This window comes from Aotus nancymaae, unplaced genomic scaffold (genome assembly GCF_030222135.1).
Source record: "Aotus nancymaae isolate 86718 unplaced genomic scaffold, 86718_ANA_hifiasm-v0.15.2.pri h1tg000076l, whole genome shotgun sequence".
Lineage (NCBI taxonomy): Eukaryota > Metazoa > Chordata > Mammalia > Primates > Aotidae > Aotus > Aotus nancymaae.
Genome location: NW_026988491.1, coordinates 15,049,493 through 15,066,022, shown reverse-complemented (window position 1 = coordinate 15,066,022; position 16,530 = coordinate 15,049,493). Strand labels below are relative to the sequence as shown.

General features: G+C 54.2%; 1 protein-coding gene across 9 annotated transcripts; it reads left to right on the top strand.

Moving 5' to 3' along the window:
- Positions 1-101: 101 nt before the first annotated feature.
- On the top strand, positions 102-16,488 carry LOC135271250 (cytochrome P450 2D19-like). Of its 9 annotated transcripts, none has more exons than XM_064368079.1 (14): positions 277-1,031; positions 1,729-1,900; positions 2,433-2,585; positions 2,674-2,834; positions 3,297-3,473; positions 3,625-3,766; positions 3,978-4,165; positions 4,801-4,942; positions 5,039-6,060; positions 6,191-6,286; positions 10,238-10,313; positions 13,894-14,104; positions 14,732-15,179; positions 15,865-16,488. In XM_064368079.1, the coding sequence occupies exons 1-9, from the start codon at positions 852-854 to the stop codon at positions 5,215-5,217; spliced, it is 1,494 nt and encodes a 497-aa protein (XP_064224149.1). In that variant the 5' UTR covers positions 277-851; the 3' UTR covers positions 5,218-6,060; positions 6,191-6,286; positions 10,238-10,313; positions 13,894-14,104; positions 14,732-15,179; positions 15,865-16,488. The 9 variants fall into 9 exon arrangements, with proteins under 9 accessions (XP_064224151.1, XP_064224149.1, XP_064224148.1 ...); XM_064368078.1 differs by having other exon boundaries at positions 6,832-10,313; XM_064368077.1 differs by having other exon boundaries at positions 6,191-7,041; positions 7,171-10,313.
- Positions 16,489-16,530: the final 42 nt, after the last annotated feature.

The following is a 16,530-nucleotide window of genomic DNA, read 5'->3' as shown; positions in this document are numbered from 1 at the left end:
TGGGTTGGGAGCCAGGTGACAGCCTTGAGCCTTACTGGGAGCAGCCTCTGGACAGGAGGGGTCAGGTATGGCTGAGAAGCAGGGTACTTGGTGCTGGGTGGGTGGGGGTGTGTGTGTGTGTGGTGTGAGAGAGAATGCATGTGCTCTGAGTGTGAGTCTGTGTGCATGTGAGCATTGTCTGTGAGTGGGTGGTTTTGTGAGTGTGTGAATACATCCCTGTACATGCAAACAAGGGGGCAAGAGTCTGGGAGTGTAGAAGTGTGTGTACCATCAGGCCTGTGCATAGCATCTGTGCATGTCAAGAGTGGAGTGTGAAGTGAAGGGACCAGGCCTGTGCGCCTCTGATCATCATGAACTCCCGAGGCCCCAGGTAAGTGCCAGTGACAGACAAGGGTGGTGAAAGCCACTCTGGAACGGGCAGGTGGGGTGAGGAAAGGGCAAGGCCACGTTCTGGAGGAGGGGTTGTGACCACATAAGGGCACATGAGCCTAGCAGGGAGGTGGATGGCAGGGTCCACTGAGACCCTGGTTATCCCAGAAGCCTGTGAGGGCTTGGGGAGTTGGGAGGAGTGACTTCTCCCACCAGGCCCCTCCACCGCCCTACCCTGGGTAAACAGCTGGGACAAGGACCTTTGGTGCGGCCCCTACGTGCCTTGGCCTGACCCTGCACCCACTGGCAGCACAGTCAGCACAGCAGGTTGGCTCACAGCAGAGGGCAAAGGCCATCATCAGCTCCCTTTATAAGGGAACAGTCACCACTCAGTGTGCTAAGTGTCCTGCCTGGTCCTCTGTGCCTGGTGGGGTGAGGGTGCCAGGTGTGTCCAGAGGAGCTCAGTGGGCAGCGAGGCAGCCATGGGGCTGGATGTACTGGTGCCCCTGGCTGTGACAGTGGCCATCTTCCTGCTCCTGGTGGACCTGATGCACCGGCGCCAACGCTGGGCTGCACGCTACCCGCCTGGCCCCATGCCACTGCCCGGGCTGGGCAACCTGCTGCATGTGGACTTCCAGAATACACCAAACAGCTTCAACCAGGTGAGGGAGGAGGTCCTGGAGGGCGGCAGAGGTCCTGAGCATCCCTCACTAGCAGCAAACATGGGTGGTGGGTGAAGCTGCAGGCTGGACCAGAAGCCAGGCTGCGAAGGGGAAGCAGGTTTGGGGGACATCTGGGGGAGGGCATTTGTACATGGCCTGAAGGATTAGCTTTTCCAAATGCCAAGGAAGAGTAGGGCAAGGGCCTGCAGGTGGGGCTGGACTTGGCAGTGGTTGTGCAAGCCCACTGGGCAGCATAGACTCTGGAGCACAAAGTCCCCTCTGGTGACACCAGAAGGAAAGGACTTGGGAATGGGAGGGGAGTCAGGGTCCTGAGTGCCGTTTAAATCAGGATCCAAGGATGAAGAGGGTACAGTGACCCGGTTCAAGCCTGCACTCTGCATTCCCCGGCCTCACTGCTCACCAGCATGGACAATCATCTGTGAAATGGGATGCTGACTAGGGCCTGTCTGCAATTTCGGTCACTCTTGCAAGGTCATACCCAGGTGACATCCAAACTGAGTTCCTCTATTATAGAAGTTGTGACCCCCATCCCCGCCCCAGGATCAGGAGGCTGGGTCTCCTCCTCCCACCTTCTCACTGCTGGTAGCCCCGAGGGTGGCCCAAGGCTCACTTGGGACTAGGACCTGCAGTCTGGGGGGACCCTGGCTTGACTAAGGCCCTGACCCTCCCTGTGCAGCTGCGGCGCCGCTTTGGGGACGTGTTCAGCCTGCAGCTGGCCTGGACACCGGTGGTCGTGCTCAACGGGCTGGAGGCCGTGCGTGAGGCACTGGTGACCCGCGGTGATGACACCGCCGATCGGCCACCTGTGCCCATCAACCAGGTCCTGGGCTTCGGGCCCCGCTCGGAAGGCAAGCGGTGGTGGGGACGCAGACTGCGTTTCCGCGGGACTCGGGTGGGCGGTAACCGTAGCCCCAGCTGGGCCGAGAGGGCTCGGGGTTGTGGATGTGAAACACAGAAAGGCCAGCGAGTGGACTGGGGACAGCGGGGACACCACCTGATCTGGGGAGGTGCGAGCGTGCGGGCGGGGCCACTGACCAGAACCGCCTGGAGCCGGGTGGGCGGGGCCGGCGCCTTTCCCAGCTGAAGTGGGTGTCTGGGTGGCCGCGCATGTACTGCGGGCTCAGTGCGGGTGGGGCCGGGCCGGCGGGATCTTCCCTGAGTGGAAAGGCGGTCAGGGCAGGCAGAGCCAAGTAGGGAGGCAAGCCCTGCCCCAGGCAGGGGATTGCAGGCAAGCAAGGTGGATGAGCAGAGCGGACCCTGTGCCCAGCTGGACGGGGCAAGGCAGTGCGAGAGACTAAAGGGAGCGCAAGGTTGGAGTGGGCGGTGCAGGGCAGGGCCAAGGCCTTCATGCCCACGCTCACGTGTCCATCTGGTCCCCAGGGGTGTTCCTGGCGCGCTACGGCCCCGCCTGGCGCGAGCAGAGGCGCTTCTCCGTGTCCACCTTACGCAACTTGGGGCTGGGCAAGAAGTCTCTGGAGCAGTGGGTGACTGAGGAGGCCGCCTGCCTCTGTGCTGCCTTCGCAGACCACGCCGGTGGGTGATGGCCAGAGGGGTGCAAGGCGGGAACTGGGAAGGTGGGGAACGGGAAAAGTGAGCCCTGCTCCACATCTTCTGCCCCCAGGACACCCCTTTCACCCCAGAGGCCTCCTGGACAAAGCGGTGAGCAACGTGATCGCCTCCCTCACCTGCAGGCGCCGCTTCGAGTATGACGACCCTTGCCTCCTCAGGCTGCTGGACCTAACACTGGAGGAACTGAAGGAGGAGTCTAGCTTCCTACGCGAGGTGCGGAGCCAGGGACCGTGGGGCGTCTGCAGGGTGAGCTCCTGAGAGATTCCCGGGCTGCGGCGGGCTTCCAAGGAGCAGGGTTTGCATAGAGGGGTTTGGGAAAGGACATTCCAGGAGAGCCCACTGCAAGAGGAAGGGCCTGGAGGAGGACAGGAAATCTCAGACACAGTCGTGGAAGAGGTGTGCACGGATCAGGGGTTCCAGGTCAGGGGGCACCAAGAGAGGCCAAGGACCCTGTGCCTCCTGTCCACATTGAGAATTTGATTTTAGGTTTCTCCTCTGCCAGCCCCAAGGTAAGAAGAGAGAACATGGAGGCTGGCACTTGGGAAGGGACTTGGGAGGTCAGCGGTGGGGACAGGCAGGCCCTGGGTCTTCCCTGGAGAGGGCTGGGGCCTGAGACTGGTCCAGGTGACGGCAGAACACAGGAGAAATTGAGACCCCGTTCTGTGTCTAGTGCAGGTGCTGAATGCCATCCCTGTCCTCCTGCGCATCCCGGGGCTGGCTGGCAAGGTCTTACCCTCTCAAAAGGCTTTCCTGGCCCAGCTGGAGGAGCTGCTGACTGAGCACAGGATGACCTGGGACCCAGCCCAGCCACCCCGAGACCTGACTGAAGCCTTCCTGACAGAGATGGAGAAGGTGGGAGTGGCTGCGAGGGTGGGGAGCAGGGATGGTGGGTTGAAGGTCCAGAGAGCAATGAGTGGCCAGGCAAAAGCTGGGGCTGGTGCATCACCCTGCAAGCAACACCTGGGTTGACCTGTCTCCTGAGTACCCTCTCGGCCCTGCTCAGGCCAAGGGGAACCCTGAAAGCAGCTTCAATGATGAGAACCTGCGTATGGTGGTGGCTGATCTGTTCTCTGCTGGGATGGTGACCACCTCAATCACGCTGGCCTGGGGCCTCCTGCTGATGATCCTTCACCCAGATGTGCAGCGTGAGCCCAGCTGGGGCCCAGTACGGGGGGTGCGCAAGGGAGGAAGGGTACAGGCAGGTACTCTGAGCTTAGCTGGGACACCTGGGGCTCCAAGCACAGGCTTGGCCAGGCTCCTGTAAGCCTGACCTCCTCCAACACGGGAGGCAGGAAGGAGGGCATCATGGCCAGTCCCGTGGGTGCTAACCCATTGTGGGGACGCATGTCTGCCCAGGCTGTGTCCAACAGGAGATCGATGACGTGATAGGGCGGGTGCGGCGACCAGAGATGGGTGACCAGACTCGCATGCCCTACACCACTGCTGTGATTCACGAGGTGCAGCGCTTTGGGGACATCGTCCCCCTGGGTGTGACCCACATGACATCCCGAGACATTGAAGTGCGGGGCTTCCTCATCCCTAAGGTAGGCCTGGGGCCCTCCTCACCCAGCTCAGCACCAGCCCCTGGTGGGTGCCCCAGCGTGGCCACTGCCAGGTGGGCCCAGTCTGGGAACCCTGGCCTGCCAGTCCTCAATGCCACCACACTGACTGTCCAGCCTGTGTGTGGGGTGCAGAGCACAGTCAGGGCCGGTCTGTCCATCCAGAGCCCAGTGTAGTGGGGAAGACAGACCAGGACCTGCCAGAATGTTGGGGGACCCAACACTCCTAGGGAGAGGGGGCAGTGTGGGCACTGCCAGGTGGGCCCAGTCTGGGAACCCTGGCCACACAAACCTCAAAGCCACCACACTGTGGGGCATACGGCGGAGTCAGAGCTATCCTGTCCATCAAGAGCCTGTCTAGTGGGGAAGACAGACCAGGACCCGCCAGAATGTTGGAGGACCCCACACCTGTAGGGAGAGGGGGCAGCGTGGGCACCCCCAGGAGATGTGACGACTGGGACCTGCTATAGGGTCAGAGTGGGTGCCCAGGGGCTTCTTAGGTGAAGAACTAGTAGAGTCCAGCTGTGTGCCAGGCAGTGTGTGTCCCCCGTGTGTTTGGTGGCAGGGGTCTGAGAATCCTAGAGCCCAGTCCCCACTGCCGCCCTGCATCTCCTGCCCAGGGGACAACGCTCTTCACCAACCTGTCATCAGTGCTGAAGGATGAGGCCAACTGGGAGAAACCCTTCCGCTTCCACCCCGAACACTTTCTGGATGCCCAGGGCCGCTTTGTGAAGCCAGAGGCCTTCCTGCCTTTCTCAGCAGGTGCCTGTAGGGTGCTCGGCTCCCTGCCCTTCTGTGGAGTCTTGCAGGGGTATCGCCCGGGACCCAGGCTCACTGAGGCCCCTCCCCTACCCACAGGCCGCCGCGCATGCCTCGGGGAGCCCCTGGCCCGCATGGAGCTCTTCCTCTTCTTCACCTGCCTGCTGCAGCGCTTCAGCTTCTCCGTGCCCGCCGGACAGCCCCGGCCCAGCACTCATGGTGTCTTTGCTTTCCTGGTGACCCCTTCCCCTTATGAGCTTTGTGCTGTGCCCCGCTAGAATAGGGTACCTAGTCCTCAGCCTGCTCCCTAGCCAGGGGCCCTGATGTGCAATAAAGCAATGTGGTACTTCCAACCTGGGTCCCTGCCAGGCCTTGTGATGGGCCTCCTGGCCTCCCGAGGGCAGCCCCACCCCTGCCTCATTCCTGCTTACCCCAGCACCTGGCCTGGCCGTGTTTTTGAGACAGGGGTGTGTGGAGATTGAGCATGTGTCAGCTGGCCTTGCCCCTAATCCCATGTCCCCCACTGACCCATCTCTGACTGACTGCCCAGATAATTGGTGACACGAACTGTACATTGTCCCAGCATCTAGGGAAGGGGCCAGAATGGGCTGACTAGAGGTGTCAGTCAGCCCTGGGTGTGGTGGAGAGGGCAGTACTCAGCCTGGAGGCCCACAATTCAGGCCCGACTCAGTCTACCCTACATCAGGGGCAGCGGTCCCACCAGCACCATCACAACAGTGACCTCCCTTCGTATACGACACCCCACAATAAAAGACGAATCATGGAGAGTCAGGGAGCTTTGTGCCAGGGTTCAGTCTGCAGCTGCCAGACCGTTCCCTGGGAAGGACCCATGGAAGCCCAGGACTGAGCCATCACCCTCCGTCACCTCACCACAGGACTGGCCACCTCTCCAGGTCCTCAAGGATGCTGCTGTCCAGACGCCTGACCAGTGACAAGTTTCCACTCGGGGCCAGGCTGGAGATTGAGGAGGACGCTTGTCTGGGTTCCGACCTTAGGGCCATCCTCCCGCTGGCTGGGTCAGGCAGGGCCGTGCATGAGCCCTGTGGACAACAGGCCTGTCCTAGGAACAAGGGGCAACCTTGGACCCATGAGGCACTGGGGTGAATAGAGGAAGTGGTGGCGTGAGTGGCTGAGAATTAGAGACTCTGACCCTAGTCCTGGCTCTGCCACTGCCCCATGTGACCCTGGGCCTGCCCCTCCCCACCTTGGGCTTCTGTTTCCTTCTGCCAGTGAGAAGGCTGCTTCAGGTGCCCTGAGTCCTGTCTTTCTGCTCTGCCTTCTGGGGCTTTGGCCCTTGCTGGTCTGGAGCTGAAGTCCCCACAGAAGGTAGGAACCGCTCTCCCCGTCTGTCCTCAGCACCACAACTGGCTGGGCTGGGCACACCATTTTAGGGAACAGCCCGGAGCAGAGAACCAGACACTCTGAGAAGCCACCCAAGGCCTCCTTTGGCAGAGGACCCTATAGCCTCCCTGACAGTGGTTCCTGCCAGCATTTCTGTAAATGCCCTCATGCCAGGGTGCAGCCCAGCTGTCAAGGGACATTGGTCTGTCCCCTGGCACTGAGTCAGAAGGCCGGCCAGGGCCCCCTTGGGCCACTCCAGAGACAGTCCACTGTGGTGGCAGGGCTTGGGGGCAGGAGGTGCTGTTGCTGCAGCTGTAGGACATGGAGTGTGGATGAGGCCAGAATGGGTTTGTCTGAAGATGAAGGCCCCGAAGGGCGGCAGCCGAGCCTGCAGCAGCAGCAGCTCTTGGATTTATTGGAAACTTTTTCTTTGCGGTTCTGAGTCTTGGGGATGTCGGAGGCTGAGAACCAGCTCTGTCACGAGCATGGGACCCAGTCCCAGGGCCTTTACTCATTACTGTCCTCTTCAGAGGCCTCTACAAAGTAGAAACCGGCAGCCTTCTAAGTCCCCTGCTGGGAGCAACCCTCCCTCTGAGATGCCCCAGGAGGGCCAGTCAGCTGTGGTGAAAGGACAGGATGCAGCCGGCTCAGTGGAGTGGCCTGGAGTTCCTGCCAACCCAGGGAGGCTCCCGGGAAGGTCAAGACACCTGACTCCTAGGCTGCTTCCCTCCCCTCCCCAGGTCAGGAAGGTGGGAAAGGGCTGGGGGCTCTGTGACCCTAGCAGTCACTGAGATTAGCATGTTGGGCCCACGGTCTTACCAGATGGAGATGCAGCAAATTCCTTTGGAACCTGTTTATTTTCCTGGCAGGAAGAAGAGGGACCCAGCAATGAGATCAGACAGGTTCTGTGCTGCACAGACAGGGAAACAGGCTCTGTCCACATGAAGTCAGGGGAGGCCAGGATGAGACCCAGTCTGTTCACACATGGCTGCTGCCTCTCAGCTCCGCACAGATGTCCTCGCTCCCCTAAAATGGCAGCTTGGCCTGCTCGTCTCGGGGTTGAGCCAGCCTCCAGCAGTGCCTCTCTGCCTGCTCAGTTGGACTCATGCTGGAGATGTTCCAGTTGAAGCCCCAGGCTGTCCTTACCTCCCAGCCTGGGGTCCCTGCCACCTCTTGCTCAGCAGGAGTGGGGCTAGATGCTTCCTCCCATGGGGACTTCACCTGCTCTCCCTCCTGAGACAAGATGGCAGCCTCCTCCTTGGGGAGCAACATCATTCAGTCCTCCAGGTCCCCTGGGGGTCATGAGCTGCAGGAGGAATAAGAGGGTGGACTATGGGCAGACAGGCCTCAGAAGCCAAGTGCAGTGGTTCACGCCTGTAATCCCAGCACTTTGGGAGGCTGAGGTGGGTGGATCACCTGAAGTCAGGGGTTTGAGACCAGCCTGCCCAACATGGAGAAACCTCATCTCTACTAAAAATACAAAAAAATTAGCCAGGCGTGGTGGCGTGTACCTGCAATGCCAGCTGCTCGGGAGAGCTGGACAGGAGAACTGCTTGAACCCGGGTGGCGGAAGTTGCAGTGCGACGAGATCACACCATTGCACTCCAGCCTGGGCAATAAGAGCAAAACTCCATCTCAAAAAAAAAACACCTTCAGAACATCTCATCCTCCTCATGTTCTCACACTAGGGTGTCACAGTTCTGGGACGTTCTTCCTTTTCAGCTGAGCTGTGGTAACCTTGTGAGTTTCCTGGAGGGGGCCCGCCACTACCCCGGGACTCCCCGCCCTGTGTGTAACTGAGCTCCGACAGGAGAGAGCCCCAGCCCAGGGCCTTCCAGAGGGGAAGCCTTACCTCAGAGGCTGGCTTCTTCCCCCTCCTGTGTCTCTGCAGAGGGAAGTGGCAGGGGTGACACACAGCTATGAGTGCCGAGCAGTCCTTCCCCAACTGGCCCACCCTCTCCAGGTGCAGTCCCCCTTACTGTGTCTGCCAAGGGTACCCAGCACAGCCACCCCACTCCAGGGGAAGAGAAGTGCCTAGCCCTTACCCACCTGAGTGGGCACAATGTAGCATTTATTCATTAGCCCCCACACTGACCTTACAGTCTCCCCTGTGGGCTTCATGACAGAGAGAGAGAGAGGCTGAGGTGAGATCTACTGTCAAAACCTAAACTTAAAAACTCTAATTGGGCCAAGCACGGTAGTTCACGCCTATAATCCCAGCACTTTGGGAGGCCGAGGCTGGTGGATCACCTGAGGTCAAGAGTTCGAGACCAGTCTGGCCAACGTGTAGAAACCCTATCTCTACTAAAAATACAAAAATTAGGTGAGCATGGTGGTGCGCGCCTGTAATCCCAGCTACTCGGGAGGCTAAGGCAGGAGAATCGCTTGAACCTGGGAGGTGGAGGTTGCAGTGAGCCAAGATTGCACCACTGCACTCCAGCCTGGGCATTAAGAGTGAAACACTCAAAAAAAAAAAAAAATCTGTAATTGGTATCTTTAGAAAGATAAAACTTTACATTCATGAAATAAGAACAGGAGGTTCTAAAATAAAATGTTCACACACTCACCACCACTAATTCTTGATAAAAATATAGTCTTGGTACAGTAGCTCATGCCTGTAATCCCAGCATTTCGGGAGGCTAAGGCAGGAGGGCTGCTTGAGTCTAGGAGTTCAAGACCAGCCTGAGCAACATAAGAAGACCCTGTCTCTACAAAAAATTAAAATACTAGCCAGGTGTGGTGGCACATGCCTGTAGTTCCAGCTGCTTGGGAGGCTGAGGTGGGAGGATCACTTGAGTCTGGGAGTATGAGGCTGCAGTGAGTTATGATTGTGCCACTGTACTCCAGCCTGGGCAACAGAGACTCTGCCTTAAAAATAGAAAATAAAAGTCGGGCGCGGTGGCTCACGCCTGTAATCCTAGCACTTTGGGAGGCCGAGGTGGGTGGATTGCCTGAGGTCAGGAGTTCGAGACCAACCTGGGCAACATGGTGAAATCCCATCTTAAAAAAAAAAAAAAAATAGAAAATAAATAGGAATGAAAAAAAAAAAAATATATATATATATATATATATATATATTCATATTCCAGAAACAAGAGAGAAGAGATCAGGAGCTCCAACAGCTAAATTGTTGTTTGGATGTCTCTGAAAGAGGCAGCAGAGAAAACAGACTAGGGGACAGGGAGAGATTCAAGTAAGTTTCTTTTTTGTCAAGACAATTTCTCAGAGAAAGAAACACCAAGTGTTCAGGACAATGGATGAAGGGGACCCAGCCCAGATTTTGTTGTCAATAAATTGCAGAACATGGAGGACAAAGAGTGGAACCTAAAAACTTCCAGAGTTATAAACAAAAAGTCTGAGCTTCAGGAATTCAATGTTCATCAAACTTCCCAATACCAACCTTTGAAGCTATAAGATAATGAGGATCTTCAAAATCTGAGAGAAAATATTTCCAATCTAGAATTCTATACCTAGCCAAGTGCTATGCAAGTATGAATTAAGACCTTTCGGATACATAAATGTCTCAAGACTACCCCTCAGGAAGCAACTGGAGGTTGTACTCCACTAAAATTAAGAGGAAATAGAAGATAACATGGGACCCAGCACAACAGGCAGGGAAGAGCCCCCCAGCATAAGAGTGAATGGAGAGCTCAGGAGGACAGCCGGGCAGCAGACCTCAAGGGCACCCTGTCTACTTAGAATCAGGGAGATGAGATGGAGGGCTCTCTGAGATATGTCTCCATGAAAATGATCATATGGATAAATATCCTGATCTGTCTAAACGTATTACAAAGATATTTCTATTTCTGGAAGAAAACTTGGATGAATTAATTATATAATAGATGCAGCAAAAACAAAATAAATTAAAAAGAAGAAAAACCAAAATCATGATTCAAATGGGACTACTGCTTACATTTTTTGTTTGTTTTGAGACAGGGTCTTGCTCTGTTGCCCAGACTGGAGTGCAGTGGCGTGATCACGGTTCACTGTGGCCTCCACATCCTGTGCTCAAGTAAGTGACCCTTCCACCTCAGCCTCTAGTAGCTGAGATTACAAGGCATCCAGCTAATTACCACACCCAGCTTTTTTTTTTTTTTTTTTTTGAGATGGAGTTTCGCTCGTTACCCAGGCTGGAGTGCAATGGCGCGATCTCGGCTCACCGCAACCTCCGCCTCCTGGGTTCAGGCAATTCTCCTGCCTCAGCCTCCTGAGTAGCTGGGATTACAGGCATGCACCACCATGCCCAGCTAATTTTTTGTATTAGTAGAGACGGGGTTTCACCATGTTGACCAGGATGGTCTCGATCTCTTGACCTCGTGATCCACCCGCCTCGGCCTCCCAAAGTGCTGGGATTACAGGCTTGAGCCACCGCGCCCGGCCTTTTTTTTTTTTTTAAAAGAGACATGGTCTCCCAATGTTGTCCAGGCAGGTCTCGAACTCCTGGGCTCAAACAATCCTCCTCCATTGATCTCTCAAGAAGCTGGGATTATAGGCATAAACCACTATGTCTGACCTAGCTAATTTTTTTCTGAATTTTTCTTTTTTTTTTTTTGGTACAGAGTCTATGTTGAACAGGCTGGTCTTGAACTCCAGAGCTCAAGTGATCCTCCTGCCTTGGCCTCCCAAAGTACTGGGATTATAGTCATGAACTATTGCACCTGGTCTGTTTACACAGTTTTAGTAACATAAACCCTCAATATTGACCTAATTAAAATTTGAAATCTGCCTTTTAAAATGGCTTTCAAAAGTAACAAATGCTGAAGAGGATACAGAACAACTAGAGTGTCTTGGTTATTGCTGCTGAGACAGCCACTTAGAAAAAGTTTTGAGTTTCTACAAAATTAAACTTACACTTACCATATGACCCAAATTCCACTGCTATTTACCCAAGTGTAGGCAAAATCTATGTTCACACAAAACTTGTACGTGAATATTAATAGTGATTTTATTTATAATCACCCCAAACTAGAAACTGTGCAAATCTTCTGGTACATCCATACAATGAACCACCACTCAACACTAAAAGGGGGCCGGGAGCGGTGGCTCACGCCTGTAATCCCAGCACTTTGGGAGGCCAAGGTGGATGGATCATGAGGTCAAAAGATCGAGACCATCCCGGCCAAAACAGTGAAACCCCTCTCTACTAAAATACAAAAGTTAGCTGGGCATGGTGGCATGCGCCTGTAGTCCCAGCTACTTGGGAGGCTGAGGCAGGAGAACCGCTTGAACCCGGGAGGCAGAGGTTGCAGTGAGCCGAGATTGCAACACTGCACTCCAGCCTGGTGCCTGGTGACCGAGCAAGACTTTGTCTCAAAACAAAAACAATAAAAGGAACAAACTACTGATATACACAACTAGAAAAATCTCAAATGCTTTGTGCTGAGTAAAAGAAACCACACTGAGAAGGCTAGTATATGTTTCCATTTATATGACATTCTTACAGAGGCAAAACTACAGGAACAGAAAGCTGTTCGCTGATTATGAAGGATTTTTTTTTTTTTGAGACGAAGTCTCACTCTGTTGCCCAGGCTGAAGTGCAATGCCAAGATCTCGGCTCACTGTAACCTCCACTTTCCGGGTTCAAGTGATTCTCCTGCCTCAGCCTCCTGAATAGCTGAGATTACAGGCGCACGCCACCACACCCAGCTAATTTTTGTATTTTTAGTAGAGACAGGGTTTCACCATGTTGGCCAGGCTGCTCTCGAATTCCTGACCTCAGGTGATCCGCCCACCTCAGCCTCCCACAAGTGTTGGGATTACAGGCGTGAGTCACCGCATCCGGCCAGGAATTTTTTGAAGTTATGGAACTGTTTTGTATGTTGATCATGGTGGTGTACATAACTACAGATGCTTGTCAAACTCACAGAACTGTACACTGAAAGGTATTAATTTTACTCTATATAAATAACACCTTAATTTTTAAAAATGAATAAAAAGAGCCCACAGCAAGGATAGGGAAGGTGAAGAGGGGAAATAAAAAGCCCAATGAGGGGCTGAGCACAGTGATTCATACTGTGAATGAATTTTCATACACTGAAACGTTGGGCACAACATTTGATTGGTTGTGCCCAAGGTGAATGGGACAAAATGGCGGGGAGTGGGGCCCGAATGGAACAAAATGGCAGGGAGTGGGGCCCAGATAGGACAAAATGGTAGGTAGGGAGTGGGGCCCAGATAGGACAAAATGGTAGGCAGGGAGTGGGGCCCAGATAGGACAAAATGGTAGGTAGGAAGACAAAATGGCAGGCAGGGAGTGGGGCCTGGATTGGACAAAATGCTATCAGGTAGGTTCTGGCGGGGAGAGGGGTGGGTGGGTGTGTGCGAGCTCCCGGCAAGGGAAGGAGGTGTGTCCAAGCTCTCCGTCAGGGAGGGGGGAGCGTCTGAGCTCCCGGAGAGGGAAGGGGCTGTGTCCGAGGTCTCCGCAACGCAACCAGCCTTACAATGCCCAGCTAATTTTTGTATTTTTAGTAGAGACAGGGTTTCACCTTGTTGACCAGGATGGTCTCGATCTCTTGACCTCGTGATCCACCCGCCTCCCAAAGTGCTGGGATTATAGGTGTGAGCCACCGCACCAGGCCTCACAACTAACTATTCTTTATCCAACCCAGTATATTGGTAACTGATTTAAACTGTGTTATCCAAAAGTTGGTTCACAACCTTTATAAGGTTGCCTATTTTAAAAATTCTTAAAGTTTAATCTTGTTCCATTTTGTCAGAAAAATAATTTGGATCAACCGTTTTTTATAAACTGGTAAATATACATATATATATATATATATATTTTTTTTTTTTGAGATGGTGTCTTGCTGTGTTGCCCAGGCTGGAGTGCAGTGGTGCAATCTTGACTCACTGCAACCTCTGCCACCCAGCTTCAAGCAGTTATCCTGCCTCAGCCTCCCAGGTAGCTGGGACTATAGGTGTGTGCCACCATCTCTGGCTATTTTTTGTAGTTTTAGTAAAGACGGGGTTTTGCCATGTTGGGAAGGCTGGTCATGAACTCCTGGCCTCAAGTGATCCACCAGTGTCAATCTCCCAAAGTGCTGGGATTATAGGCGTGAGCCACTGCGCCTGGCCCGTGGCTAAGTTTTTAAGTTTTATTTTTATTTTATTTTTTTTGAGTCGGAGTTTCATTCTTGTTGCCCAGGCTGGAGTGCAATGGCGTGATCTCAGCTCACTGAAACCTCTGCCTCCCGGGTTCAAGCAATTCTGCCTCAGCCTCCCGAGTAGCTGGGATTACAGGTGTGCACCGCCACACCCAGCTAATTTTGTGTTTTTAGTAGAGATGGGGTTTCTCCATGTTGGTCAGGCTGGTCCCGAACTTCTGACCTCAGGTAATCTGCCCACCTTGGCCTCCCAAAGTGCTGGGATTACACACATAAGCCACTGTGCCTGGCCTTTAAGTTTTACTTTTAATAGAGATGAGGTCTCCTTATGTTGTCCCAGCTGGTCTCAAATTATTAACCTCAAGTGGTCCTCCTGCCTTTGTCTCCCACAATATTAGGATTACAAGCATGAGTGTTGGGCCTGGCCAAGGGTTCTAGTTTCTTGCTAGCATATGTTATTCTCTGACTGTTTAATTATAATTCTCCTAGTGGTTGTGAAGCGGTGCCTTATGGTCTTCATTTGCACGTTTGAAATGAAGAAACTGAGGCCAGCACGAAGATAATCCAATGCGAAGAAATTTATTCAGGCTCCCGGGTGAGGTTCTGCGGTCCAGACAGGAGGGGCTGGAGAAGTCGTGTGGACTCCTCTCAGGCACGGGGTTTTATAGGGAGTGGAGGCGTTTGATTGGCTGTGCCCAAGGTGAGTGGGACAAAATGGAGGGGAGTGGGACCTGGATGGAACAAAACGGAGGGGAGTGGGGCCCAGATAGGACAAAATAGTAGGCAGGAAGACAAAATGGCAGGCACAGGGTGGGGCCTGCAGAAGACAAAATGGCAGGCACAGAGTGGGGCCTGCAGAAGACAAAATGGTAGGTAGGGAGTGGGGCCTGGATGGGACAAAATGGTATCAGGTAGGTTCTGATGGGGCTTTTTTCCCAGACTCCCGGAGAGGGGGAGGGGGTGTGTCTGAGCTCCCGGAGAGGGTAAGGGGGCGTGTCCGAGGCCCCGGAGAGGGGGATGGGGTGTGTCCGAGCTCCCGGAGAGGGGAAGGGGTGTGTCTGAGCCCCCAGAGAGGCAACCGGCCCTGCTCTGTCACCAGCCCCATTGAGATGTCATAAGAGCCCAGCTGCCCGGTGCCCCACCCGGACACAGACTAGTGGGTGACTCAGGACTACCCTCTCCATTTCTGACCATTGTATTGGTCTGTGCACAACTTTCCTAACATGGGAAATTTATTAAGTGTGTTTTTCTTTTTTCTTTTCTCTTTCGTCTTTTTTTTTTATTTTATATTTTTACTAAGTGTATTTTGTTCCTGGGTACACCGCAGGCTCCAGCAGCAGTGGCAACTGCAAGGGTCACCTCCAGTCCACACAAACTCTTCAGCCGGCCAGGTTCACCCCGCAGTTCCTGCGCGTCTGCCTGCCCCACCATGGTCACCTAATGTCCACGAAGACTCCTCAGCTCACCAGGTTCACCCCGCAGTTCCTGCGCATGCGCCTGCCCCGGGAGGGCTAAACTCTCATCGCTTCACCTTGTCCCCCGAGCCGGGTCTTCGACTTTGCATAGTAGTCAGCTGCAAGATCTTGAGCTCCAGCAACCAACAGTGGGACCCTCCTCCCCGGGTCTGGAGGCCCCCATCGAGAAAGAAACCTGTGCTGCCTCCACACAACTTTGCAGGCAGCAGAAACACCGTGGGGACAGCGCCGGGCCAGACCCCAAAGGCGGAGGCGGGGGCGGCGGAAGAAGAGCTGGAAGCGATGGAAGTGGACGATGAGGTAGAGACCCAGGGGCAGGAGGAGGAGAAAGGGGGCCCCTGTAGCAGTGGGGGAGCAGCATCTATCTCGAGGCCCCTGGAGACTCAGGGAAACCTCGCTTCCGTCGACTGCAGTCCCAGGGCCTTAAAGGGAAATGTCCATAGCAGGAGCCTGACAGAAATGAACAGGGCTGACAAGGCCCAGGTGCCTGTGAGTTTCCACTCCAAGGGCCATGGAGTGCCCAGCGCACACAGCCCTGCAGGAGGCGTCCTTCCCTTTGGGAAGCCTGACCCAGTGTGGGGATCACTCCAGTGTAGAGACCCCTAAGTGTCTCCGCCATAATGGAGTTTGAGCCCAGACACGTTTTTCCCCCCTGGAAGCAGTTGAGCTGAGGGAAAGAAGGAACTGAAAGGAGTTTGATATTGCAAAAGTCTATTTCTGGTTCACTGACCTAATATTATGGCTGGGTGAAGGCTGTGTGGTTTTATTAGACATTGTGTTTCTTGAAGTTTTTGTACTGGGCTAGTTTTATCACTTTGTTTGCCAAGTATTCACTGAAGCTTGTGATTATTCTCATGCCATTTGAAATTGTTGTCCTCAAGATTTATCGCTTGCTTTGACAGTTGTAAAATGTTATCTTATTCCTGTAAGTAGAAAAGGTCATCTGTTTGTTTTATGATTTTTTGGATCCATCTTTACGTACTAGGTGCTGGGGAAAGACCACCTCCGCAGTTCCTCGGATTCCCCCATGGAATGGGAGGACACCCAGCCCAAGGATGCTGCAGCCCTTGCAGCAAGCAGCTGTTCCCTACCCACAGCTGGCAGCCAAAGTCTCCGACTGGTCCCTCCCCAGGAATGGAGGTGGGGGAGAGCTGAGGGGCCCCTACCCGCTAAACGTCCCCGCCGATCCCCGGAAGGATTCGGAGTCACCACAGGCAGACGTACAAGACCAACATCCAGGACACTCAAAAAGCGGCATGGGAGAATAAAGATGTGATCAACTGCAGTGCCAGCCAGCCTGCCCCGATCTCTCCCCACCCTGCCCCAATGACTCCCCACCCTGCCCCAATGTCTCCCCACCCTGCCCCAATGTCTCCCCACCCTGCCCCACGCCACCTAAATCTCACCCTGACCTCAAAAAGCGGTGGGATTCCAGGCATGAGTCAGCATGCCAGGCTAATTCATGTGTAATCTCACATGCATTCAACACAAGCACTGTAATTTGAGGTGCCAATCACCAGAGAAATTTGATTGGAAATGTGTATGGCTACAACTTTGATTTGGACATTTCTCTCCAACTAGTGTGAATAAAAATGTGCTTTTGATTGCATTGATTCCTCTGATTAGAGTACTACAAATTATGCCAAACTCA

Excerpts from the sequence above, each read along its gene's own strand:
- LOC135271250 (XM_064368080.1), top strand. The coding sequence starts at position 852 with ATGGGGCTGGATGTACTGGTGCCCCTGGCTGTGACAGTGGCCATCTTC. Across the intron at positions 3,474-3,624 it reads TCCTGACAGAGATGGAGAAG|GCCAAGGGGAACCCTGAAAG; the intron begins GTGGGAGTGGCT and ends GGCCCTGCTCAG. Across the intron at positions 4,166-4,800 it reads GGGGCTTCCTCATCCCTAAG|GGGACAACGCTCTTCACCAA; the intron begins GTAGGCCTGGGG and ends TCTCCTGCCCAG.